Below are 25,499 nucleotides of genomic sequence, written 5' to 3' on the forward strand. Positions count from 1 at the left end.
AGCTGCTTCCTGGGACAACGGGTGGGGGTCCCAGGGAACTGACTCTGCTCGGGGGCGCTGCCCAGCAAGGCCTCCCTCCCCCCGCACTCTGGGCCCCTGCAGCCACCTCAAAGCGGCCTTCAAAGCTGTGGAAAGCAGAAGGAAGCCCCCACTCCCCTCTTGCTCCATTATTAGGCTGGAAGGAAACCTCATCATTCCAGAGAGAGGGGTGAGGGAGAGAGGGTGAGGGCTCTGTTCCCAGGCCTCCCCCTGCTCCAGGCAGGAAGCAGTGGGGCAGAGGCGGGCTGACGTGGCTTCAAGGGCCTGGGTGGTGCTCTAAGGAGCACTTACACCACAGCACAGATCCGACCTGTCCAGGGACTCATTGGGGTGGGGCAGGGACTGTTTTCCCTAGGAGAAGAGGGCCTGGCTGAGGTTGAGGGAGTGAGAAGGACCGCCAGCCATGGGCACAGGGGAGCCGACAAGAGAGGTGCGGGAGGGGGCTCCGGGGCTCTATCCAGAGCACAAAGCTGGTGCAGGTCCCAGGGCCAGCATCTGTCCTCATAGGAGGCTCTCGGCATCATAGTAGTCTGGGGAAGCAAGAACCTCATCTTGACTCCCTCCTGCCTCAATGTACTCCAAAGAGGAAAAGGGAGGGGGACAGGCCAGTTGCCTGCAGCAGTGATGGTAGGAAACCCCGAAACCCCACCAGAGTGCACAGGGCGCTCCTGGCCTCCCGATTCACTCCCAGGCCTGGGCCCCGCTGCCCACCACCCCAGCCCTACCTGAAGCTGGGGGTACATTGGCGCCCACAGTCCCTGTGGCACTAGGGGGTGGGGGTGGCGGCACAGCTCTCCTGAGATGGGGGAGAGAAAAAGACCCCTATCAGAGGCCCAGGGGTGGCCTCTGGGGTTTCACCCACAAGTTATCTCCACCAACCACCCATCCCTGCACAGCTCTTCCAGCCCAGCCCTGGAGCAGAACCCTGGCAGCACCCAGCCTCACTTACGCCTCCCTTTCCCTGGAGGCAGGAGGACAGTGCTGAATCCTGGGTACATCCCGCAAGTGGGGCTGACAGGCGGGAGCGGGGAAGAAGGGGGCCGGCCAGGGCAGCAGGGTACCCGGGGAGGGCATCAAATAGGGCAAGTAGTGATGGTGAAGCACCAAAGGCCCTATCTCCTACACGTCCATCTCCTCCTCCTCTTCCTCCTCAGGCTCTTCCTGTGGAACCTCCAGGTAGACCTGGGGATTGCGCAAAACAGGGAGGGGAAATGAGAATCCACGATCAGGCTCTCCCCATCCCTACTCCTCCATTCCCCTAAGTTATTTCCTCCAGATAGGCTTTGTAAGAATGGCTTGTGTAGGCCAGGTGCGGTGGCTTGCACCCGTAATCCCAGCACTTTGGGAGGCCAAGGTGGGCAGATAACAAGGTCAGGAGATTAAGACCATACTGGCTAACACGATGAAACCCCGTCTCTACTGAAAACACAAAAAAGTAGCCGGGTGTGGTGGCGGGCGCCTGTGGTCCCAGCTACTCGGGAGGCTGAAGAAAGAGAATCACTTGAACCCAGGAGGTGGAAGTTGCAGTGAGCCAAGTTCGTGCCACTGCACTCCAGCCTGGGTGACAGAGTGAGACTCCATCTCAAAAAAATAAAAAAAAAAAAAAGAAAAGGATGGCTTGTGTTTATTGAGCATTTACTACATGCGGACAAGGCACTGTGGAAACACTTACTCCTGTAGCTCAAGGAGGTTGAGCAACTTGGCCACCCAGCTGATTCCAGGTGTGAACCCAGAGCTGGGTCCAAGAGTCCACTGAGCTGTCCCCAGCCTCACCCCCAGCCCCTGGACCCACCTATGAGCCATCACTGGGGACCCAGGGGTGAAGGGTGGCAGTAGCTCCTTAGGGTCTCCCTCTATCTGGATTCCTTGAACCCCCCTCTGACTCCTCCGAGTTGACCAGCATTCTCTCTCCACCCAGTCCCTGCTTCTTCTGACCTCAGGATGCCCACTATTGGCTAAGGCTCAGCCTTACAGCTATACGCACATGCATGCACATACACGCTTGCACACACGCTTGCACATGCACACACGATTGCACACACGTGCATGCACATGCTTGCACACACACGGACACACTCGCACACACATATGCATGCACACAGGCTTGCACACACACACACATGCATGCACACAGACACCCGCTTGCACACACATGCGCACATACACACATTTGCACACACACACTGCCGCACACGGTTTCTCCCATTCTGTCTCCTGACTCTGCCCCTGCCAGCCTGGATGAGGGACACAACCTTTGCCTCCTCCAAGGGCCAAAATCCTACCTGGCTTTCAAGGGCTGGTTCTAAGGTCCCCTGCACCTCCAAGGAGCCTGTCCCCATCCCCCAACCCTGTGTGCACTTGTGCTTTGTACCTCTCCATGTGCCGTCACAGCCAACCTGGCCTTGTATCCCTAACCATTCATTTACTCATTCACTTGTTCAACAAATATCAGCTGAGCCCCTACACAGTGTCAGGCACCAGGCCAGACGCTCATGATGCATGGGGCAGGGTTACCAGGGTGCCTGCCTTCCTGGAGCCTGAAGTCCAGTGAGGAAGGCACTGCAGGGAAACATCCTTGAAAATAAGACCTGGGTGGTCTGGACTTTGGGGGCATCTCTTCCCCCCACCACCCACCTTTCATGGAGGCTGAAACAGAGCCTGATACATAACAGATGCCAAATAGCCCCAGCCAGAGAGACAGTCTGGCTTCCTGCTCCTCTGTCTCCCAGCTCTTCCCGCCCCCTCCCCCCACCGCCAACAGGAACCCCAGGTGGATCCACATCCCTGGACCCACAGGTGAGCGACCCCACCCACACACACCTGAGGGCAGGGCGAGGCCGGCCTGGGCTGCAGCGCTCCAGCCACCAGGCGACTTAGCAGCAGCTGGTGCATCTGCGCGTTCTGCAGCATCATTAGTTCCAGCAGGTCTAGGAAGCAGGGTTCAGCAAGCCCACGCCGGGACTCCGGGTCCCCCTCCCCCTGACAACCCTGTCCTCAGGGGAGGGGGAAGAATGGGTGGGCGGATTGTGCTGCGGGGACTCCCAGAGGATGTGCTAGGCAGAAGGGGGTGAGTGGTGGTGATGGTGGTAATGGGGTGAGGGGACCCGGGAGTCTCCCCTTCCTTCACGCGGCCTGGCTGCGGAGGCGCAGGTGGTACGGCCCACCAGAGGGGCTGCAGGACAGCGACCCAGGGCTGGGGGTGTGCGCGGAGTCAGTCACGTGGGGTGGGGGAATGGATGGGGACACGTCGCGAGCCCCAACCCCTCCTGGCCAGTGGACTCCCTAACCCCGCAGGGGCCGGGTTCTCCCCTCCCTGCCCCGCGGCCTCCCTGCTCCCTGCCACGCCTCTTCCTCTCGGTTTGGGGTTGCCTCTCCTCACCTCCCCACACCCGCTCCCCCGCTCCAGGGTCTAGCCCCTCCAAGGACCCCACCCACTCTGCCGTCCCCCAAATTAAGGCAGGATCTGCTCCCGGGCTCAGCCCTCACCGTCGGAACTGCGCTCTGCGGTGGGGAGCGACCCCAGCTCCCGCCCGCCCCAGAGGCCATGGCTGGCGCGGGTTGCCTTGGCGACGCCGAGGACGCCAAGGTCTCCTCCCACGCATGCGCGGAGCCCGCCCGTGCTCCTGGGTCCTCCCCATCCCTGCTCCCTCCTCTCTCCTCCTCCGCGGACTTGGGGTCCCCAGGAGCCCTCCCCTGCCACCAGGAGGCCGGTCTCCTCCCCGGCATGTCCACCTCCCGCCGCGCTGCTCCGGGCTCCCCTCCCCGCCCCTTGCTCGTCCCTAGAAGTGCGCCTGGGTTAGTGCGGGCAAGGGGGGTGTGTTTGTTGAGTGAATAAGCCAGTGGTTAGGGAGGTTTGGTTTCGGGGTCGCAGAGCCCGATTGACTCATCTGAAAAGTTCAGGAGAAACAGAGACTTTTGTAGGAGCAGGCTGGGGGCCAGGGCAGGCGAGTGAGGAAGGCAGAGGGTCTGTTCCCTGTCACTCTGACAGAGAGAGGGGCTTCGTGATGACCTCAGCACCGGCGTCCCCAGTACTGCCTCCCATACTGGAAAAGTTACCAAAGCACGCATTCTTCTGACAGGAAGTTAGCAAGGTCTTCCTTGCTTAAGAACAGGTGAAGGGGGAGATCTATTTCTGCAGCTGTGACCATCCTAAGATAGGCCCCCGGCAGCAGTCAAGGAAAATCCAGACAGGAAGCTGGGCTTAGCACCCTGAGTATCCCTTCCCCCACTTTCCATGTCAGCTCCCCTTCCTGCCAGTCCTGGAGTAAGAACCAGAAAGACCATTCCCGCCTCCTCCTTTGCTCCATAGTCACTATCTCTAGGGGAGCGGGCCTGTGAGCATTGCTTTACTGTCCCCATGGGTCTTATGGCTTCAGTAGCCATCAACAAGCTGAAATCCAGGCACTAGGGTCACAGCCCCCCAGTGAGTAGAACACAGAGGTGCCTCTCTCCATCTCCACTCTCATTCCAGGTAGAAAGAGAACCAACCATTTTGCTCATCGTCAGCAAACCTTGACCAAGGAAGTGTCTGCATGTGCAATGTGCCATCTGAACCCTGGAGGCATAAGCAGTATGGTCATTGGTCCCAGCATTGTTGGGAAGTGAAAATGTATCCATGAAAAGAGAGCAGAAAGGTAAGACTACGCCCCAGGGATAATGAAAAAGAGAAGACTTGACCACTGAGGGATGGAGTTCCAAGGAAGGCAGTCCTTGATGGGGCCAAGCAGAATGGGAAGATGGGTGCTATCAGGCTGGGGACAGAGCCCAAGCCAAGACCCAGGTGTGTGAATGGACAGGACCTGAGATGACGCTGTGGGTCAAACTGTCTGACTGTGGAAGAGGAGCTGGGCAGAGAGCAGAGGTCTGGGGACAGGTCAGACTTGAATGCCAAGGTTTGGAATTCAGGCTTGGCCCTGTGGGTAATGGAGAGAGATCAGTGGGTTTCAAGCAAGAGGGAGATAGCGAGTGATGTGACCAGTCCTGTTTCAGGAAGATTCTTCTTGTCTACCTTTGTTTATGTCAACCACATTTAGAAATAACAAATGTATGATAGGGGGTCAGGTGCAGTGGCTTGTGCCTATAGTCCCAGCTACTCAGGAGGCTGAGGCAGGAGGATCGCTCAAGCCCAAGGATTCAAGGATGCTGTGAGCTATGATCATGTCTCTGCACTCCAGCCTGGGCAACAGGGTGAGACCCAGTTTCTAAAACAAACAAACAAACAAACGGGTCATGGGGATGCATCCTCCCAATAGAATACTGTTCAACTATGGATAATGTGGGAATATAATATTTCTGTTGATGTGGAAAGTTGTCCAAGAGAGTTGAGTCCAAAATATCAGTAAGCATAGTAAGATCTTATTTTTGTTTTAAAAATCATATGCATAAGGCCGGGTACGGTGGCTCATGCCTGTAATCCCAGCAGTTTGGGAGGCCAAGGCAGGCAGATCACTTGAGGTCAGGAGTTTGAGACCAGCCTGGCCAACATGTTGAAACCCTGTCTCTACTAAAAATACAAATATTAGCCAGGCATGGTGGCAGGTGCCTGCAATCCCAGACACCCAGGAGGCTGAGGCATGAGAATCGCTTGAACCTGGGAGGTGGTGGTTGCAGTGAGCTGAAATCATGCCACTGCACTTTGGCCTGGGCTACAGAGACTCCATCTAAAAAAAAAAAATTCATGTGCATATACGTGTGTATGTATATATGCCTGTGTGTGAACACACACACACACACACACACACACACACAGATCCAACTATGGAGCAGCTGTCAGAGCTGGCCTGTACCCCCAGCCTCCCCCAGAGTCTTCTGCAGAGGGTTCCTGCACTCACCTACAGCCCCTCCACCTGAGGACACGTGGCCACAGGTGAGACAGGCCAGACGGTGGCCCAGGAGCAGCCCACAAGCAATAGTGGATGCGAGTTGATAGCTAAACTCGCAGCCTCCTGGCCTCAGTGCGACAACTCTGAGGTGGTGTCTCCCACACAGCCTCTCAGTGATGCCCGTGGGCTTGTGCCCGGGTGGCCCACAGTGACCCGCTCAGAAATGCACACTTTACTGCCTTTTCTCCTCTCCCTGTCCCTTCTCCACTCTCTCGTAGTGCTCACTGGGATCTCCTTCCAAAGAAACTACTGCTCCCCAAGCCTTGTGTCACGGTCTGCTTTTGGGGGATCCCAGCGAAGACATCAGCCTCCTACTCACTGCACATCTGCCCCCAGGCTACTGAAAACTCCTGGAAAAGGGACTTAAGTAGCTCTATGATACATTTGCTTTCAGAGATGTGAAATACTAAAATAGACATTGAAGAAAATGAGTTTGGGTGTACAATGGTCAATAGGTTCAACTGAGGCAAGGCTGGAGGCAGGGGGCCTAGCAAAGAAGCTGCCACCCTTGTCCCTCTATGGAAGCCTGCAACAGGCTAGAGGTGGCCGTAGAAAACAGTCAGGAGGAGGTGATCATTCCAGTGCCTCAGAAGTAAAAGTGCATGTTGACCACTTGTATTTTGAAAAACAAGGCTGAGATCAAAACTCTGTGGCTTGTGGTATTGAGTTCGATTTCTTTGTCAAAAGAAACGGAAGCATTTGCCATGAAGAAAGGAAAGCCACACACTTATCTGCCTGATCTATTTTGCTCATAGAAGGTCTCCCATCAGCGCAGCAGAATAGAGGTGACTGACTTTCCTGCTATTTGCCTTGCCTACTATTATTTTCTTTGAGACGCTAAACACTCCACCTATTTCCTTTTTATTTTCTTCTCAATAGGAACTCTTGTTGGCCTCTTTGGATTTTTTTTTTCAGTGGCCCAAGACAATATGTACTATAAGTCCTCCCCATTGCCTTGGTAAATCTATTTCTGGGAATAAGCTAAACATAGGAAAAGATTTATACTCAAACACGTTCATCATAGTGTTATTTTTAAAGGTTAAAAATTGAACATTTGGCAGGACATGGTGGCTCACGCCTGTAATTCCAGCACTTTGGGAGGCCAAGGCAGGTGGGTCATTTGAGGTCAGGAGTTCAAGACCAGCCTAGCCAACATTATGAAACACCGTCTCTACTAAAAATACAAAAATTAGCCAGGCATGGTGGCAGGCACTTGTAATCACAGCTACTAGGGAGGTTAAGGCAGGAGAATTGCTTGAACCCGGGCGGTGGAGGTTGCACTGAGCTGAGATGACGCCATTGCACCGGGTGACAGAGTGAGACTCTGTCTCAAGAAAAAAAAAAAAAGAAAAAGAAAAAGAAAAAATTGAACATTACCCAATGTCTAATAATAGGGGGATGGTTGAGTGAATTAAGGCAGTTCACTCAAAGGAAAATTGTGCCATTATTAGAAACCACGGAATTGTGAAAATAAGCTACCTCTTCTTTCCTTCAGATGGAAATGGAGAGAAAAGGACCCTTTCTAAGAATTCAAGTGGAAATTTCAAAGCTATTTTTGGTACAGTTGAGGAAGCATTGTTCAGAGAGTGACCCCAGCAAATCATCCCTTTCCTCGGGTGCAGTTTCTAAAGAGACACAAATTGGAAGGAACTGCAATATGAAAGTTGAAGGAAAGGAGCTAAGTATTGCTCTGCAGCATTATATTATTGAGTAGATATGCGGGAGAGAGGGAATCTCGAAAATTCAACAGTGGAGAAACCTCAATTTTCTGCCTAGCGGCTCTGGCTGCACTGTTTCTGCAAATTATGCTTATTCTGGTGAGATACTCAGGTGTGCTTTTGTCCAACAGACACCTGCAGGTACTCTGAGGACTTATAAGTGAGCACATTGCACAGGTGGGATGCCCCGTGTTGGGGACCTGGCTTCGAGGTCCCACTCCATTGGAACTGCACTGAGGGGTGGAGTTACAGAGCCTCCCCTCCTGGCCCACTGGAGTCAGGGTGCCACCACCCATGGGGGAGCAACCTGATGCAGCTCCCGGGAAATCACCCCAACCCAACCACTCAGGGAGGAAGCTGAGTGAGCAGGCCGGGGGTGGGGGTGGAGTGGGGCGTGACCAGGCCAATTCCTGTGGGTCAGGTTCTGAGATGTGGTTCTGTTTCGCAGAATTATTTTGTTTGTGGGTAACTGAAAATTTAAACTAGGTTAAGGGAAAATGGTGGGCTTTTTTGGCTTATGTGACAGGACAGTAATGGAGTTGGTCTATAGTTTAACTGTTTCAGAGACTCAGTGTCTTCAGGGCCCTGTCTCCTCCTTCCTTCCCTCCCTCCCTCACTCCCTCCCTCCTTCCTTCCATCCCTCCTTCCTTCCCTCCTTCCCTCCCTCCCTCATTCCTTCTTTCCTTTCTTCCCTCCCTCCCTCCTTCCCTCCTCCCACCTTCCTTCCCTCCTCCCTTCTTTCCTTCCCTCCCTTCCTCTCCCTCCCTCCCCTTTTCTTTCCCTCCCTCCTTCCTTCCCTCTTTCCCTTCCCTTCTTCCTTCCTTCCCTCCTTCCCTCCCTCCCTCCTTCCCTCCTTCCTTCCTCCCTCATTCCCTCTCTCTTTCCTTCTTTCCTTCCTTTCCTCCCTCCTTCCTTCCTTCTTTCCTTCCTTCTTTCTTTCCTTCCTTCCCTACCTCCCTTCCCCCTCCTTCCTTCCTTCTTTCCTCCTTCCTTCCCCTGCTACATCTCTGCTTCTCTGTTTGATGTTCCTGTTCCCTCCTCCTACAGACAAGCTTCCTTCACAGGTGGGAGACACACTACGGCTCCTTCAGACACATTTAGAAACTCCCAAGACCAGAGAGATTGTCTTTCCTTTAATCTCAGTACACATAACTCCCAGGGAAGGACTGTGATTGGTTCAGCTTGAGTCGTGTCCTCAGGTTTTGGATGAGCCACTATGGCCCAAAGGATTGGCCAGAGGTGGGTAACATGCCCCTCCCTGTGTTAGGGGAGGGGGTCATCCTTTAAGCAGCAACTCCGCAGAATCACATATTTGGATGGAGTAGGGGAGGAAGCCGCTCCCCAAAGGAAGGAGCCAAGAGAGGGAAACATTCGTTCCCCTTAGGTTGTGAAGAAAAAGCCATATTTAACATACAGCTTTTCTTGTTCAATCATTCCCATCCCTAGTCCAAAGACACTTGGTGCAAATTAGAAAAATTAGCCCCTTCCCCTAGGCGTTTTGCTGCCATCTTTCAGAACCTTATCATCTTAAGTTATGCTAATCTACAGTGCCTTCTAATGCGCTTGGTGCCCAGAACTGTGTAGTACGCAACCCATGCAACTGAATGTAGCAGCCCTGCCTGCTCATATGTGGTAATCCCCTTCAATTACTCTAATTGCTCTTTAAAAAAGGTCTTGCCCTGTAGTTTTGGGCAGTGGCGAGGCAGAAACCAAGGAGTAGAGCCATAAATGGGAATGACAGCAGCTCCCATCCCCTCTTCTCCCATGCCCACAGACAGGGAGCAGTGGCCCGGTGATCATTGGGGTGGTGACCAGCAGTCCCAGATGGTGACCAGCGGCAAAGTGAACCGAAGCCACAGCAGGGCTGGGGGTAATGAGAGGACCCCTGAGGAGCAGCTTCGGGGAGACAGCATGGGAAAGAAATGGGAAAAAATGTTTGCTTTTCCTCCAAACGCTAGAAGCAGCAGACCCTGGCAAAGAAGAGGGGAGGCTGGGCAGGCACTTGGATTACATCAGCAATGAAACTCCAGTGAGTGGGAGTGAGTGTGGGTGTGACTGTAGTTGTGAGTATATGGGCTTGTGCTGTGGTGTGTGTACACACAGATGGGCACTCAGTAAGAGTCTTGTGTCTGTGTGATGCGGCGTTTGTGTTGCTGGTGGCACAAGTGTGCCTCTGGGCGCATATAGAAGCCACGTGTGTGCACAAGCCCGCTGTGCAGGTGCAAGTGTGTTTGTGCATGTCTCTCCAGTGAGCAGAGCTGGAGAAAGAACCGAGTGCAGGTGCCCTTCCACTTACCATGGGCTCTGTCCCAATAAACCCATTGTGAAGCCGAAAAAATCCTAAATGGGCCGGGCGCAGAGGCTCACACCTGTAATCCCAGCACTTTGGAAGGCCAAGGTGGGCAGATCACCTGAGGTCAGAAGTTTGAGACCATCCTGGCCAACATGGTGAAACTCCATCTCTACTAAAAATACAAAATTAGACGGGTGTGGTGGTGGGCGCCTGTAATCCCACCTACTTGGGAGGCTGAGGCAGGAGAATCACTTGAACCTGGGAGGCAGTAGTTGCAGTGAGCCAAGATCATACCATGGCACTCCAGCCTGGGCAAAAAGAGTGAAACTCCATTAAAAAAAAAAAAAAAAAGGAAGAAAGAAAGAAGGAAAGGAAGGAAGGAAGGAAGGAAGGAAGGAAGGAAGGAAGGAAGGAAAGAAAGAAAAAAGAAAGAAAGAAAGAAAGAAAGAAAGAAAGAAAGAAAGAAAGAAAGAAAGAAAGAAAGAAAGAAAGAAAGAAAGAGAATCCTAAATGGAACCATCACAAGTCAGAATTCTCTGCATAGAGAACACCAGCGTCACACCTAGGTTTAGAAAACAGCCCTGGGGGTGTGAGGCGACTCCGTGGGGACCACAGGCCACAGCCAGAGCAGGGCTGGGCAGAGATGGGCATCGGGCCTGGCAGGAACTTCCTGAACCACGGGCAGGCCTGGACCCCAGGAGGGGCTCGGCAAGGACTGAGGCTGTGTCCACAGGGTCTGGGCAGAGCTGCTGTGGGGACAGGGGAGGGCAGCCCCTCCCCAGGCCTCCCTATGCTTCCGTCAAAGGCTGCTCTGACCTGGGCTCAGCTCACTCAGGGCCCAGGGAAGCCGCTGGACCTCTGAGCTGCTGGGAGAGATGGTGGCACAGGATTGCCAAGGCTGACGGATTTGGTAGAACAAGGGTTGGGCGACAGGATTCCCCAGGGGTTTCTCCAGCTGGCAGCCAGGGGGCACTTCACAGCGGCTCCACCAGGGGTCACCAGAGCCCCAGAGTGGAGGGATGAGGTGGGGTCCATCAACCTGGCCCCCAGCACAGCCCTCCCTCAGCCAGGGACAGATGTCCAGCCAGGGGGGTGGGCGTGGGGGTGGAGAAGGGACCTGGAGACGTCTGTGTGGTCCAGCTAACCAGCTAGGGGCGGGGGTGTTCATGCACTTGTGTGTGTCCAGTGTGTGATGTGAGGGTGAGGTACGGCTGTGGGTGTACAGATGGGCATATGCTTGGCGCACATCTGGTGACCATGCTAGTGGTACTTCTCCATGTGAATGGGAGCATGTCACATGCGTGAAATCCATAAACACAGGGGCATGACTGTGGGTGTGTGTGGAGGGGAGTGGGTGTGGGTGTGTGTGGCTGTAGGTGCAGTGTGGGAGTGGGTGTGTGTGGCTGTAGGAGTGGGTGTGGGAGTGGGTGTGGCTGTGGCTGTAGTTGTGGGTGCGTGTATGTGTGCTTGTGCTGTGGTGTGTGTACACACAGGCAGGCACTCAGTAAGAGTCTTGTGTCTGTGCGATATGGCATTTGAGTTGCTCGGGACACAAGTGTGCCTGTGGGCGCAACTAGAAGCCACGTGTATATGCACAAGACTGCTGCGTGGGTGCAAGTGTGTTTGTGTGTGTGAGCTGGAGGCATGTGTGTGAACGGGTATAACAGCAGAGGAAGCATCTGCATGAACGTATGAAGGGTGATTTGCACATGACTGAGCCTGTGGGAGCACAGCTTTTGTGTGGGTGTGTCTGTGAGTGTGCACTCGAGTGACTGAGTGTGAGCCAGTGTGTACCTCAGGAGTGCTTCTGGGAATAAGTGTGGAGATTCGAGTGTGAGGTGAGCCTGTCTAAACTGTCCAGGTTGGGAGAGGAACCACTTATGTAGGCTCATACATGTGTCCCAGTGAGTGAGTGTGTGTGCCTGTGTGAAGAGGTGAGTGTGCCCGGGAGTCTGTCACTCCTAGAGCAGTGAGGCTGGAGCCCAAGCGGTGAGGCCGGAGCCAAGCAGGCTGAGTCCAGAGCACACCCGGCGAGGGAAGTGTGACCGAGGCTCCCACCTGAAGATTGGCCCAGTCCTCAGGTTTCACTCATGACCCTGTGACATCAGCGGCAGCAGCTGTCCTCGCCGGCCCGGCCCCCCAGCCAAGTCCCCCAGAGTTCCAGCCCCAGCCTGAGGTGGGCACGGCGCTCTGGGCTTGTCAGCAACCGCTCTGCTCCGTCCAATAGTGAGTACTGTGCCCCCACACCCGCTCCGGGCTGGGTACCCCAAGGGGCAGGCCACCCCCAGGGGGAGACCTCTCTGGCCCGAACCCCAGCGTGGCTCTGAGGAAGTCACCACTTTGTTCTGGGTACTGCTGACCGCCTGCCCACACGGGGCTCTGCGGCCTGAGCCCCACTCTGTCCCGCAGCTCCTGCCGAAACTTCTGGTGCCTGGACCCTCTCTCTGGCCCCAGACTTGCCTCTCTCTGTCCCGTCATCTGTTCCTTCTGCCCCTGCCTGGCAAACTGTCACTGCCCTCAGCAAGGTTCCTTGTTCTGGTCACAAACAGCCCACGGGCTAAGGCTTGGCTCTGGAGGGGCATGGGTGACCCAAGGGACACAGAATGGGGCTGCAGTTTCTTCAGGAGAGGAGAGCAAGGAGCCGAAACAGTGACTTTGCTTGGTCTGTTTGCATGGCTCAGAGGCAGGGCTGTGGGGGGAGGAGTGCGGCAGGAGGCCGGGGTGGGGGGTGCCGGCGGCTCCTTTGCTCTGCTGAGAACAGGAATCTGCGAGATGCCAGCAGAGGACACATCCCAGGCTCTGCCCACGTCCCTGCCCCTCCCCCAGCCCACCCGGCTCGGCTGGGCTCTTTTCCTAGAGAAGTTGAGAGCACTGAGACCTGCCGGGAAGGCGAGGGGGACATGGGGACCGGATCCATAAAGCCCAGCTTGAGGGGAAGAATATGTGACCACAGCAAAAAGGGGACTCTGGGGGGCCAGAAGGGGTCTGGGGGGCTCTTAGGAGGAGACACAGGGCTGGAGAGTGGGGTCCGGGGATCGGGACTGGCACAGAACACAGCCCCGTCCCTTCCTCCCTGCTGGGGTGGGCTGTGGCTGGTGGAGAAGGCAGAGTGGCCTGAGTGGAGTTGGGGGGACGTAGCTTGGAGGCAGGGAGGGCTTGTTCTACCAGGACCCTCCAGATTCTTCCAGGCCATCCCCAAGTCCCCTCCCTGTGGCCAGTGGCCTCACTCTGTGTGGTGGTGGTATGGACAGCTATGGTTACTGTGCTAGCATTTGGAGCTACATCACCTGTGCGGGACCACGTAAATAGACCCAAGGACCTTGGAACTTGTGTCAGGCAGGGCGACCAAGAAAAGGTGAGCAGGGTAAGGGCCTGCCCAGCCCCCTGGCCACATGTGCCCTGCCCGCAGGCTCCTCAGCAGCCCTCCCCCTCTCCATTCCTGGTATCTCTCAAGGAATTGTGCTGGGATTTTAGGGGGCTTGGGGAAGGCAACGGAGGGTCCTTCGTAGGTGGCTCCCATCCCAGCCTGGTCCTGCTCGTCATTTCTGTTTGGAAACCTGCATGGGGTGCGAGCTCAGCCTCAGGGAGCTTCTCCTCAGCTCAAGACTGGCCTGAGTGTTGGTCAAGACCTGCTCTGCTGGCTTTTGTCACCAGGGTCTCTGCTATGACCCCAGGCCAGGTCCAGGGAAGCCCCGAGTTTGATGCTGAAGGCACAGAACTCCTTGTCAGGTGTTGGGGTGGGTGTGACAAGGCGTCTGCCTTTTGGGGACAACTCTGGCCATCAGAAAGGAGGACAGATCTGATGATGGTGGGGGTGGGGACAGTGCATCTTCAGGGCAGGGGCGGGGTTCTGAGAAGGCTCCTGGAGGAGGCATAACCAGAGAGGCAGGAAGGATTGGAACCTGCAGGGAAGGGTAGAAAGGCTCTCGCCAAACGGAAAATCTGGCCCTGAGGCCCCAGAGAGCAGCTTGGGAGAAGGGAGGGGACGCTGGAAGAGGGTGTCAAGGACCATGGAACAGGTTATACAAACGGTCAGGCCCTTGACTCCTGTCACTTCCCTGGGGCGCACAGCTCGCGAGTGGCCAGGGCTGTGCCCACAGAGGCCAAGGCCCCCGCTCCCTGGGGAGGAAGCTGACTGGTGCAAGGCAGGGTGGGGGCAGAGGGCAGTGGGTCTCATGGGCAGCCCTACGGCTGGGGCAGGTGTGGGGCTTCCAGCAGTTCTGGTGACTTCGGCAGGGGTCCCCAGCCCTGCTGTGGCAGGAACAGACCAGGTCTCCCGCAGCTTCATTGGAAGATGCTCGTTGGGGCTGGGGGATCCCAGGTTCCCTGCAGCACCCCCGCCCCGGTCTTTCATGCGTGCTGGCCCCCATTCTGCCTCATCAGCAACAGCTATTTTTATTCCCTGCAGTTTTCAGTCAACAGCCCTTGTTGGGGGGATGGGCTGCTGGAGAAGAGAGGGGGGCTCAAGGAGCCTAGGGACAGTAGGAGTGGTGGGGAAGACACAGTGCCCTGGCAGGGCCCTCTGCCAAGAGCCCTTGCATAAAAGGAAAGAGTGAAACTCTAATAGTTGCTGGCCCCTATCCTGTTTTTGAACTGGACTGTGAAACCAGGCACCCCCACCTAGCCCATAGGTGCTTGAAGGTCACAGTCCACCTCCTGATTAAGAGCCCGAGTTCCTTTCAATCCCAGTTTACTGTATAAACACCATCTGGTGAGTTACTTATCTCCCCTGTCCCTCAGTGTCCTCATCTGTCAAATGGGGGTGATAACAGGATCAGGGTGAGAATTTAATATGCTCGTGGACATGTGAGGTGCCTGGAACAGTGCTTGGCATGTAACCGGCTCTACATATGTGTTCACCAGTATTATTGTGGCTATTGCCAGTCTGTGACCCTGACATAAAATGTCTCGTCCTAGGGAAAAGAGAAGGAGAGAAGGAGTTACAAGAAGGATGGCTTTGTTCAGTTCTGGGCGCCCTTCAGAGCTGGGGGTCAGGGGTGGACGTTTTTTTCCCTATCTGGTCTCCCTTGGGTGAGGGGCCTTTTTTTTTTTTTTAATGGAGTCTCACTCTGTCACCCAGGCTGGAGTGCAGTGGTGCAACCTCGGTTCACTGGAACCTCCACCTCCCAGGCTCAGGTGACTGTCCTGTCTCAGCCTCCCAAGTAGCTGGGATTACAGGCGTCTGCCACCACGCCCAGCTACTTTTTTTTTTTTTTTGTATTTTTAGTAGAGATGAGGTTTCACCATGTTGACCAGGCTGGTCTCTAACTCCTGACCTCCAGTGATCCACCTGCCTTGGCCTCCCAAAGTGCTGGGATTACAGGCTTGAGCCACTGCGCCTGGCTGGGTGAGGGTCCTTCTATAAAGTGGACTGCAGAGCCCCTTCCATGAGGGCCTGTGGTTTGCAGATGTGGCCATGATGGCCATGATGCCAGAGCGACAGAGCGGGGTCCTTCCAGCCCATCTTTCAGTAAGCTCTGCCGTCAATGTTTAGCTTTTCTTGAGGTTGGCAAGTTCGTGATCAGTCTAGCTTTGGAGAAGGCTCTCCAAAGAGTAGCTGGGGAGGAAACATCCTGGGAGTACTTTCTAGGGTGGAGGACTTTCCCAGAGCGAGCGGCAGGGCGCAGCTCCTGAAGGGATCGTGCTTGCAGTCGTGGGAGCAGGGGAGCCGGGTGTCAGCGTTTCCTTCCTCCAGGTTTCAGGCTGTTGCTAAAAAGCCTCTTCTCTAATGCTGGTGACTGTGCCCCCAGCTCCCCTGTCTCAGGTCGGGAGGACTCAAAGGCCACCCTCCCCGGATGGCTGGGGACGGATGGAGGGAATGGGGAGCCAGGTTGCCTGGAGTTCTCCAGGCCCAGGATTCGGTGTGAGCAGGCCTCTTGGAGGCCTCTCCGTGGACCGACTGCTTCGAGGAGCAGGCAGGGGAAGGGAGGTAGCTCTATGCTCAGGGACGATGTGTCCAAGGGCAGGGGAAGTGGGCTTAGATGTGTGTGTAGAGGATGTGCACATACCAGTTTGGGAGGCCATCATGCTCAGGGGCTCCTTAAAAAGATCTGATGCCAGGCATGGTGGTACACACCTGTAGTCCCAGCTACCTGAGAGGCTGAGGCAGGAGGATCAACTGACCTCAGGAGTTTGAGCCCATCCTGGGCAATATAGTGAGACCCTATCTCTAGAAAATATTTTAAAAGAAAGATCCAAGCCAACAGAGGGCAGGAAGCCCTGAGCCTGAGTGGAACAAATTAGCCTCCCCACCCTTTTGAGCAGCTGGGAAATGACTCACAGAGTCAATGAGTGTGTGTGTGTGTGTGTGTGTGTGTGTGTGTGTACACTGGCAAGGGCATGTGCCTGCATCCAAGTAGGCCATATGGGGGCCAGGGGATGTATGAGGGTCAATTGGTGCAAATTGACCCGTGTTTCTCTTCCCCCCACTGACCCCTCCCACACACAGCTCCCAGCACAAAGCCTCAGGAATCCTGAGCATGCCAACCCCAGCCCACGCCTCTCAGGGGCTTGGCCCAAGGATCTGGCCTGCCCTTTGAAGGGGATAGATGGTTGAGGGTCAGGCTGGCCCAGGGAGCAAACTGAGTGGGACCTCAACCTGGGTGGGCCCCGTGCTGAGGGAGGGCAGCTATGCCTAGCCCAGTTCCCCAAAGGGCTGGAAGGAGGCCGAGTCTGTAGTAGCAGGCGCAGGGGCTTGGCATGAGAGAGAGCTGCATTTGAGTCCTGACTCCACTGCTGGTTAGCTAGGATGGCGAAAACGAAGTCCCTAGGACAGTGCCTGGCACGTGATAAGCTCCAAATGAACATGTCCGTGATAACTTTTCATCTAGAAATATTTCTTAAGCCTCCACCTCGTGGACCTGTGCACGTCAGCACAACAGGTGACTGCATGGAGATTTGGGGGCCAGAGAAACCAGCCCCTCCCACACTAAGGAAAATCTTTCCCAAGCTGACTGAAACTCAGAATTCCACATCTTACAAATTCTTTTAACTTAAGGCTCAGACTTGGGAGGAGAAACCCACTCTGGAACCTTGTGTTTAGGGAGAAAAGCTTCTGGGGCTGACAGATGAGCCGGGAGAAGTTAGTGGGAAGCGGTCACAGTGCCTGAAACCCAAACAGCATATTTGTGGGCTTTTATTTCATCAGACCTGAACCTGTTAGAAGCACTCTGGGTAGAGGAAAAGGGTCAGGTTTGGGAGAGGAGGAAGAAAGTTGGGGAAAAACAAACCAGTTGGCCAGGTGCAGTAGCGCATGCCTGTAATCCCAGCACTTTGAGAGGCTGAGGTAGGTGAATCACTTGAGTCCAGGAGTTCAAGACTAGCCTGGCCAACAAAAATTAGCCAGGCATGGTGGTGGGCACCTGTAATCCCAGCTACTTGGGAGGCTGAGACAGACAGAATTGCTTGAACCCGGGAGGCAGAGGTTGCAATGAGCTGAGATCGTGCCACTGCACTCCAGCCTGGGTGACAAAATGAGACTTTGTCTCAAAAAAAAAAAAAAAAAGCAAAACCAAAACTAACCAGTGTTCTTGGAGAGCCTTTGGAAATTGTCAGGGAATGGGGCTGATCGTGAAAGGAGGGCCTGCCCATACATCCTGAATAGGAAACCAACCGTGGCATACAGTAGGTGCAAAATAAACATGGCCACCACTGTAACTCTTACCCTTTGGGTAGAACAAGTTATCAGGCTGGTTGAATCAGGAGCTTAAAACAGGAAGGCTTGTTCTGACCTAGTGAGCCCCCATGGAGAATGCAATCAGCTTTGCCCATCTCTCACCCAGGAGTCCACCCCAACATCACCCCAATTGGTTTCCGGAACTCTCTGGGTCCCTGAGTGTCTGGAGGTTTCCGCCCGAGACTACTGGCTCCAGGCCTCCCTCCAAAGTCTCTCAGAGCAGATTTCCTCTGCAGAGTGTCAGGCCAGGAGGGGAGGGCCACCTGGGGTGACTTCCTCTAGGCCCCTGCCTGCCAAGGCACAGGCCACTCTTCCTCCTCTCCAGGACCTAAGTGCTGGCAGAGAAACAATACAGCTACCCCCTTCCCATCCCCACCCCCAACCTGCCCCAGCTGAGAAAAAGTTGTGACTTGAGACTTATAACCCGGGGGACATAGGGGTGGATTTTTCACTCCTGGAGCTGGGCCATAGCAGGAACATAGGAATTTGGGAAGTGGGCCACCCGGATGCCCGGTGCTGTCTTTGGCCAGGACAAAGAAGTCTGGTCTGTTTTAGACTTCCAGGAAGTTCCAAGTCTGAGCCCCCACTGCAGGTGAAGCTTGGGGGTGAGGGGTCTCCACTGACCGCAGATGGTACTTGATCATTTTGCTCCTAATCCATAGAGAAACAAAACAGCTAGATCCTTGTGGGTAGCTAGCAGCTTTGCCAGAGATGAAGAGCATGCTTGGTTGGCAAGAGGGGAGATGGCTGGTGCCTGAGCAAGGCCAGCAAGCAACCTGCCACCTCTGCATCTGTAAGGATGTACTCTGGGGTTAACAGGGAAGGCAGTGAGGGGCAGATCACATTCATTCTCAGTCTTCCAAGAGAGTACCTGTATTAGTCTGTTTTCATGCTGCTGATAAAGACAGTGCCCAGACTGGGCACTTTACAAAAGAAAGAGGTTTATTGGGCTTACAGCTCCTCATGCCTGGGGAAGCCTCATAATCATGGCAGAAGGCAGGGAGGAGCAAGTCGCATCTTACATGGATGGCAGCAGGTGAAGGGAGAGAGAGAGACCTTGTGCAGGGAAACTTTCCATTTTTAAAACCATCAGATTTTCATGAGACTTATTCAATATCATGAGAACAGCACAGGAAAGATCCATCCCCGTGATTCAATTATCTCTCACTGCATCCCTCCTAACATGTGGGAATTATGGGAGCTACAACATGAGATTTGGGTAGGAATACATAGTCCAACCATATTAGTACCTTACAGTGGCTTTTATATTCCAGGCTGGCAGGGGCATGGCTGAGACCACTTTGGGGATTTCAGGCTGATGCACTTATTTCTGGATGTTTGAAGAACCCTCACCAAAAGCGTAGTTGTCCCACGAGGGAAGGTTGTAGAAGGATATAATGGGGATAGGGAGGGAGATCTGTCCTGAGCTTTGCCTGGCCAATAATTTGGGACAGGATCAGAGACACTCAGCTGTGAGGGATGGTCTTGAACTGAAGAAAAATCAAGATCCAGCTGACCTTCAAAGGACTGGAGGTGAAGAGGTACAATGAGCAAAGGGAACTTAAGTAGAGGAAGATGTAAAATCCTGCATCTGGATTTATATTAACCTTGTATCCTGCAACCCTGCTGTTATCATGATTAGTTCTACAAATTTTCGTGTTGATTCTAATTTTGTACTTAGATAATCACATCATTTGTGAACAAAGATAGTTTTATTTCTTCCTTCCCAGTCAGAATACCTTTTATTTCATTTTCTTGTCCTATTACATTAGCTGGGACTTCCAGTCCGATGCTGGAAAGTTGTGGTGAGAGGGGACAGCCTTACCTTGATCATGATCTAAGTGGGAAAGCTGTGAGTTTCTCACCATTAAGAGCAATGTTAGGCCAGGCACGGTGGCTCATGCCTGTAATCCCAGCACTTTGGGAGGCCAAGGTGGGTGGATCACCTGAGGTCAGGAGGTCGAGACCAGCCTGACCAACATGGTGAAACCTAGTCTCTACTAAAAAAAAAAATACAAAATTACCCAGGCATGGTGGTGCACACCTGTAATCCCAGATACTTAAGAGGCTGAGGCAGGAGATTTGCTTGAACCCAGGAGGCGGAGGTTGCAGCCGAGATTACTCCATTGCACTCCACCCTGGGCAACAAGAATGAAGCTCTGTCAAAAAACAAACAAACAAACAAAAAACAAAGCAATTTTAGTTGTAGGTTTCCTGGTAAACACTCTGTTAACTTCAGGAAGTTTCCCTCTACTTCTAGTTTGCTGAGACTTCATCATGAATGGGAGCTGCATTTTGTCAAATGCTTTTGCTGCATCTATTGATATGATTATGTGATCTTTCTTCTTTAGCCTGTTGATGTGATGGATTACATTAATTGGGTTTTTTTTTGTTTGTTTGTTTGTTTGTTTTCTGCAACAAGGTCTCACTCTGTCACTCAGGCTGGAGTGCAGTGGTGTAATCACAGCTCACTGCATCCTTGACCTCCAGAGCTCAGGTGATCCTCCCACCTCAGCTTCCTGGTTAGCTGCAACTGTAGGTGGCCACTACCACACACACCCAGCTAACTTTTTGTACTTTTTGTAGAGATGAGGTTTCACCATGTTGTCCAGGTTGTTCTCGAACTGTGCTCAAGCAATCTGCCCACCTTGGTCTCCCAAAGTGCTGGATTACAGGCATAAACCACCGTGTCCCGTCTGATTTTCAAATGTTGAACCTGCCTCGCATACCTGAGATAAATTCCACTTGATCGTGGTGTATAATTCTTTTCATACATTGTTGGATTCAAGATGCTACTATTTTGTGAGGTGCACATGGGTTTAAAAGAGAAAAATCCGTTGCACAGTGCATAAGAAGGGGAAGACCTAATTAGACCTCAGCTCATGAGGAAAAGACCTAGGAGTGACTGCAAACCCCAGCTTTGTTTGGGCTGTGGAAGAAGTGATGCCATCCCAGAATGAATGAACATAAAGGGTCTCCAGGCCAGGGAGAAAAGGCCTCTGTGATCAGACTATATCTGGAATTGGGTGTTCTGATCTGGCTGCACCACAGAGAGAGACAATGCAGGGCTGGACCCACTCCAGAAAAGAGCTGCCTCGCCCTCCAGCGTCCTCAGCCTCGGCTCCCTGCCCGAAGACAGCTGGCCCCAGCCTGGCTCTCAGACTCCCAACCCCTCCCCCTGCATCCCTGTCAGCTCACCACTTCCAGACCCCCAGGATGGCCTGAATTTGCCCACCACTTCCACCCAAACTTCCATTTCAACGGAGGTTCCATGGGACTTTTCGCTTGTGAAACAGACTCCAGCCCTGGCTCCTGAGGAGCTGGGTTTGAGTCTTGGCTCAGCTTCTCATTTATCACTCTCTAAAATTATCTTATTTGCTTCCCTATTTACCGCCTGCCCCCTCCCTCTGGAATGCAAGCTCAGTGAGGACAGGGACTTTGCCACTGCTGCGGTCTGCCCTGGCACCCAGACCACAGCCCAGCATGCTGTAGCAGGTGTTCAGAAAATGTTTGTTGAATGAATAAATATGTGAGTTCTGGGTGGGTACTGGTCCTCTCTGGGCCTTAGTTTCTCCATCTGCAAAATGAGGGAGTCGGACTTGTTGCTCTCAAGTCCTTGGGACTCCAACATTCTTTTTTTTCTTTTTTTGAAACAGGGTCTCACTCTGTCATCCAGGCTGGCATGCAGTGACACAGTCATAGCTCACTGCGGCTCAAGTGATCCTCCCGCTCCATCTCCCGAGTAGCTGAGACCACAGGTGCACACTACCAACCCCGGCTGATTTGTTTCATTTTTTAGTACAGACAGGGTCTCGCTATGTTGCCGAGGCTGGTCTTGAACTCCGGAACTCAAGCAGTCCTCCTCCCTCGCCTTCCCAAAGAGCTGGGATTACAGATGTGAGCCACCATGGCCCACAGACTCCAACATTCTTAAATTCACTGGGAGGAGGTTGCCTGGAGCTCCCCCAGACCCTCAGCTGCCACATGTCAGGGGATAACTCGGGGGTGGAGGCGAGTGGAAGGACAGCAGGAGCTGTCATCTTGGCCCCATTACTTCTGCCTGTGGCCTAGGGAGACACATGGAGATGGCCAGCCCATCGCCTGACTTATCTCCTGGGGCTTTGTTGGTGATTTGTCCCTGCTAGGAAGTCACCATTCGTACATCCCAGACGTCCTTCCATTCCTCCACTGCTGCCCGTTGAAACAACACAACTCATGCTCTCTATTCTAGACACACGGAAAGTGTGGAACAGAGGACCACACATGCTGCCAATGATGGCGCCACCCCAGCCCACCTGCCCTGTGAGGGGCTCCTCGAGGCTGCAGGTTGAAGTGCAGACCCTCAGGCCTGCAGCAAGCCCTGGCCCAGCTGCCATCTTCCCTGCCCCCAAGCCCCTAAACAGCTTCTGTGCTACACATGAGGGAGTTCCCTGCGTCCTGCCTGTCTTTGCTCTGGTTATTCTCGCCCCTTGGGATGTCCTTCCCCTCCACTTCCCTGTGTTCCTGACTCACTCATCCTTCAAGGCCCAACCAAAAAGCCACATCTTTCCTCCCCCTACTTGGAAGTAATCCACTCAAACTCGCAAAACACAGTCAACTCCCCTCTTGAGGGCAGGCCTCGCCATCTCCTTGTGTCTCAGCCGCCATGTGCCACGTCTACCTCCCCCAGGACTGTCAGCTGTGGCAGTTTTCTGTCCTACTCATGCCCAGCTCAGCTTCCAGCCCACAAACAGAATGAATAAATGGGTAGATGAATGACTGAATCAACGAAACATATCAGAATCCATTGTATCCCTGGAAAGGTCTGTATCCAAGGCCCCATTCGCTCATTCATTCAACAGACACTTATTAAGTGCCTACTGTGTGCACAGTGTTGGGACTGGGCAGACACAGTCGCTGTTCTCTTGGTGTTTCAGCCTAGTGAGGGTGACAGACAAATACATAAGGCAAATAAGCAAGTGATTACAAATTATGATATATGATGTCAAGAAAAATACAGGGGTCTGTCACGGGGAGTGAAGGAGAAGGAAGGCCCCTTGGAAGAGGGGACGTTTGAGCTTAGCACAGAGGGATGAGAAGGAAAATCCACGTGAAAGGGGAGAGGGAAGAGGGACCTAGCGGGAGCAGGAGCTGGGTGGAGGCCAAGAGCAGGAGCCAGCGCAGTGGTCAAGGAGCTGGAAGGAGGCCAGTGGGACTGGAGGGGCAGATCAGGAGACAAAGGTGAGAGGTTCGATCACCAGGCCAAGGAGGCCACTATGGTAAGGTTAGGTTTACTCTAAGTGCAACAAGAAATTACTGGAGAATTTTATTATGTATATTTTATTTTATTTTATTTTTTTGAGACAGAGTCTCACTCTGTCGCCCAGGCTGGAATGCAGTGGCATGATCTCAGCTCATTGCAACCTCCCTCTTCCAGGCTCAAGCGATTCTCCTGCCTCAGCCTCCTGAGTACCTGGGATTACAGTTGCCCACCACCACGTCTGGCTAATTTTTGCATTTTAGGTAGACATGGGGTTTCACCATGTTGGTCAGGCTGGTCTTGAACTCCTGACCTCAGGTGATCCACCTGCCTCGGCCTCCCAAAGTGCTGGGATTACAGGCGTGAACCACTGCGCCCAGCCTGGAGAATTTTAAAAGGAGAAACAGCATGACTAGTTTTTGTTTTTAAAAGATTCATGGCTATTTTAGGGGCCTGATTCGGAGGGTGTGTGTGCAAAAGCAGATAGCAGGAAACAGGCTATTATAAGAGACAATTGTGGTATGGACCCAGGGAGATGGAAAAATGTCAAGTATAGGTGTATGTTGGAGATGATATTAATAGAACTTTGGACAGGTTGGGTGTGGAAGGTGAAGGAAAAGGAGAATTCAGGGAGACACCCTAATTTTTGATTTGAGCAGCCAGTAGCAGTGATGCCATTTCCTGGGTGGAACAGTGGAAAATGCAAACGTCTGATTGCAGTTGGGAGGGTGTGAGCCATCCCAGTGGAGCCGTCCGGGGGCAGTTGAATATACCAGCCTGGACTTCAAGAGAGACGTCTATCACATTCCCATGACATGACTATTATTTTATTCATGAACTTATTATTTTATAATTGATTTATTATTTTATTGTATTTATTGATTTTTAGAGACAGGGTCTTCCTCTGTCGCCCAGGCTGGAGTGCAGTAGCGCAATCACAGCTCACTGCAGACTCCACTTCCTTGGGTTCAAGTGATCCTCCTGCCTCAGCCTCCTGAATAGCTGGGACTATAGGCACACACCATCACACCCAGTTAATTATTTTATTTTTCATGGAGACAGGGTCTCACTTTGTGGCCCAGACTGGTCTCCAATTCCTAGGCTCAAACGATCCTCCCACCTTGGCCTCCCAAAGTTCTGGGATTATAGGCGTGAGACACTGTGCCTGGCCCCACGACATTATTTATAGTCATAGGAGTGATGCCACCCCGAACCAGCTTGAACCCTGAAAAACCTTAGAGACTGGGGAGAGAAATCAGGACAAGCAGAAGAAAGTGATACAGAGCAGCCAGGGATGTGGAAGGTAAACAGTGAGCAGCTTCCATGGAGGCTGTGAGAATCAAGTGCTTCCAGAAAGGGGCTGTGGCCAACTGGGCTGTATGGAGCTGAGGACAGAAGCGTGTTCACTGGACTTGGCAGCAGGGAGGGTGTTAGTGACTTGACAAAAGTAGTTTCAGTTGAGGGAAAGGGAAGCCAGGTTGGAATGGATTGGAGAGAGAATGAAAGGTAAGGAAGTCAAGACAGCTGGTGTAGACACTTTCTAAGAAGTTTTACTCTGAAGAGGAACAGGAAAATAGGGCAATAGATGCAGGGAGGTGTGGGGCCAGAAGGGGAGTTTTGTCACTACTGCCATTGTTTTTAAAGTGGGGAAACTAGAGTCTGTTCACAGATGGGGAGAAGTGGATGGGCTGTAGAGAGAGGACACCTGGAGAGATCTCTGAGAAGCAAGAGGGGCTGGGGTCCTGAGCCCCAGGAAAGCCTGATTCTTGCTTATTATTATTATTCTAACAAGATGGAGGAAGACGGGGTGGGATGGGGAGACGGTTCTGTGGATTTGACAGTGTGTGGTGGTTCTTCCTTCCCCAGGGAAGACCATCAGCTGGGAGGCACATGGGGAGGAATGTGGAGGTCTGAGGAAAGAGGAGAAGGCATGAAATAGTTGTTTTCAAAAACTGGAAAAGTGAGCCTACCAGAAAAATCCACACTACAGGGCTGGCAGGATTGAGGACAAACCCAGAGTATGTGACCATGAATTTAAGATGAGCTCAACCTGGTCATACCATTTCCCCAGCCACATTTCTCCAGCTCAGAGCTGACTTTGGAAAAACAGAGCTGGGGATATGCAGTTTAGGGGTTCCCCAGGACAGTGTGATAGAAGGAGAGAGATCACACCCTAGGAGTTGTGGAGGAGGGACCAGAATGGTGATCTTCTAAGTGAGGCTACGTGAGGAGGGACGTGAAGTCAGAAGCAGTCTGATGGAGAGGGAGAAAGTGCAGGGTCAAAGAATTGAAGATGCCCAAAGATTATAGCAACTGAGCCCCTGAGCCAGGAGCTGAGGTGGCAGGGACAAGGGGAGAGCTTGAAGTGGTGATTTCAGAGGAGATATGGTTTCTGGTTATGATTTAGGTTCAGGGTATGTTTAAAGGAGAAAAGAGCTAAGGTGGAGTGCCCCTGTAATTCACTCACTTATTCATTTGATAAACTTTTATTGAGCTGGTGACACAAACAAGGGGAGAGTTCCACCCGGCCAGGGTACCCAGGGAGGCCTTCTTGGAGGAGATGGTTTTTGTGTGGGTTGAGTCTAGAAAGATGAATGGAAGCTCTCCAGGGAGACAAAGAAGATGGGTGCTCTGGGAGGAGAGCAAACCACAA

General features: G+C 53.2%; 1 protein-coding gene across 1 annotated transcript; it reads right to left on the reverse strand.

Moving 5' to 3' along the window:
* Positions 1–448: 448 nt before the first annotated feature.
* PRR29 (proline rich 29) lies at positions 449–3,585 on the reverse strand. The gene is given in 5 exon segments (XM_073005126.1): positions 449–835; positions 989–1,221; positions 2,860–2,968; positions 3,159–3,232; positions 3,526–3,585. Coding segments are annotated over 5 exon segments (591 nt in total). The 3' UTR covers positions 449–720.
* Positions 3,586–25,499: the final 21,914 nt, after the last annotated feature.

Source organism: Chlorocebus sabaeus, chromosome 16 (genome assembly GCF_047675955.1).
Source record: "Chlorocebus sabaeus isolate Y175 chromosome 16, mChlSab1.0.hap1, whole genome shotgun sequence".
NCBI classification, from domain to species: Eukaryota; Metazoa; Chordata; class Mammalia; order Primates; family Cercopithecidae; genus Chlorocebus; species Chlorocebus sabaeus.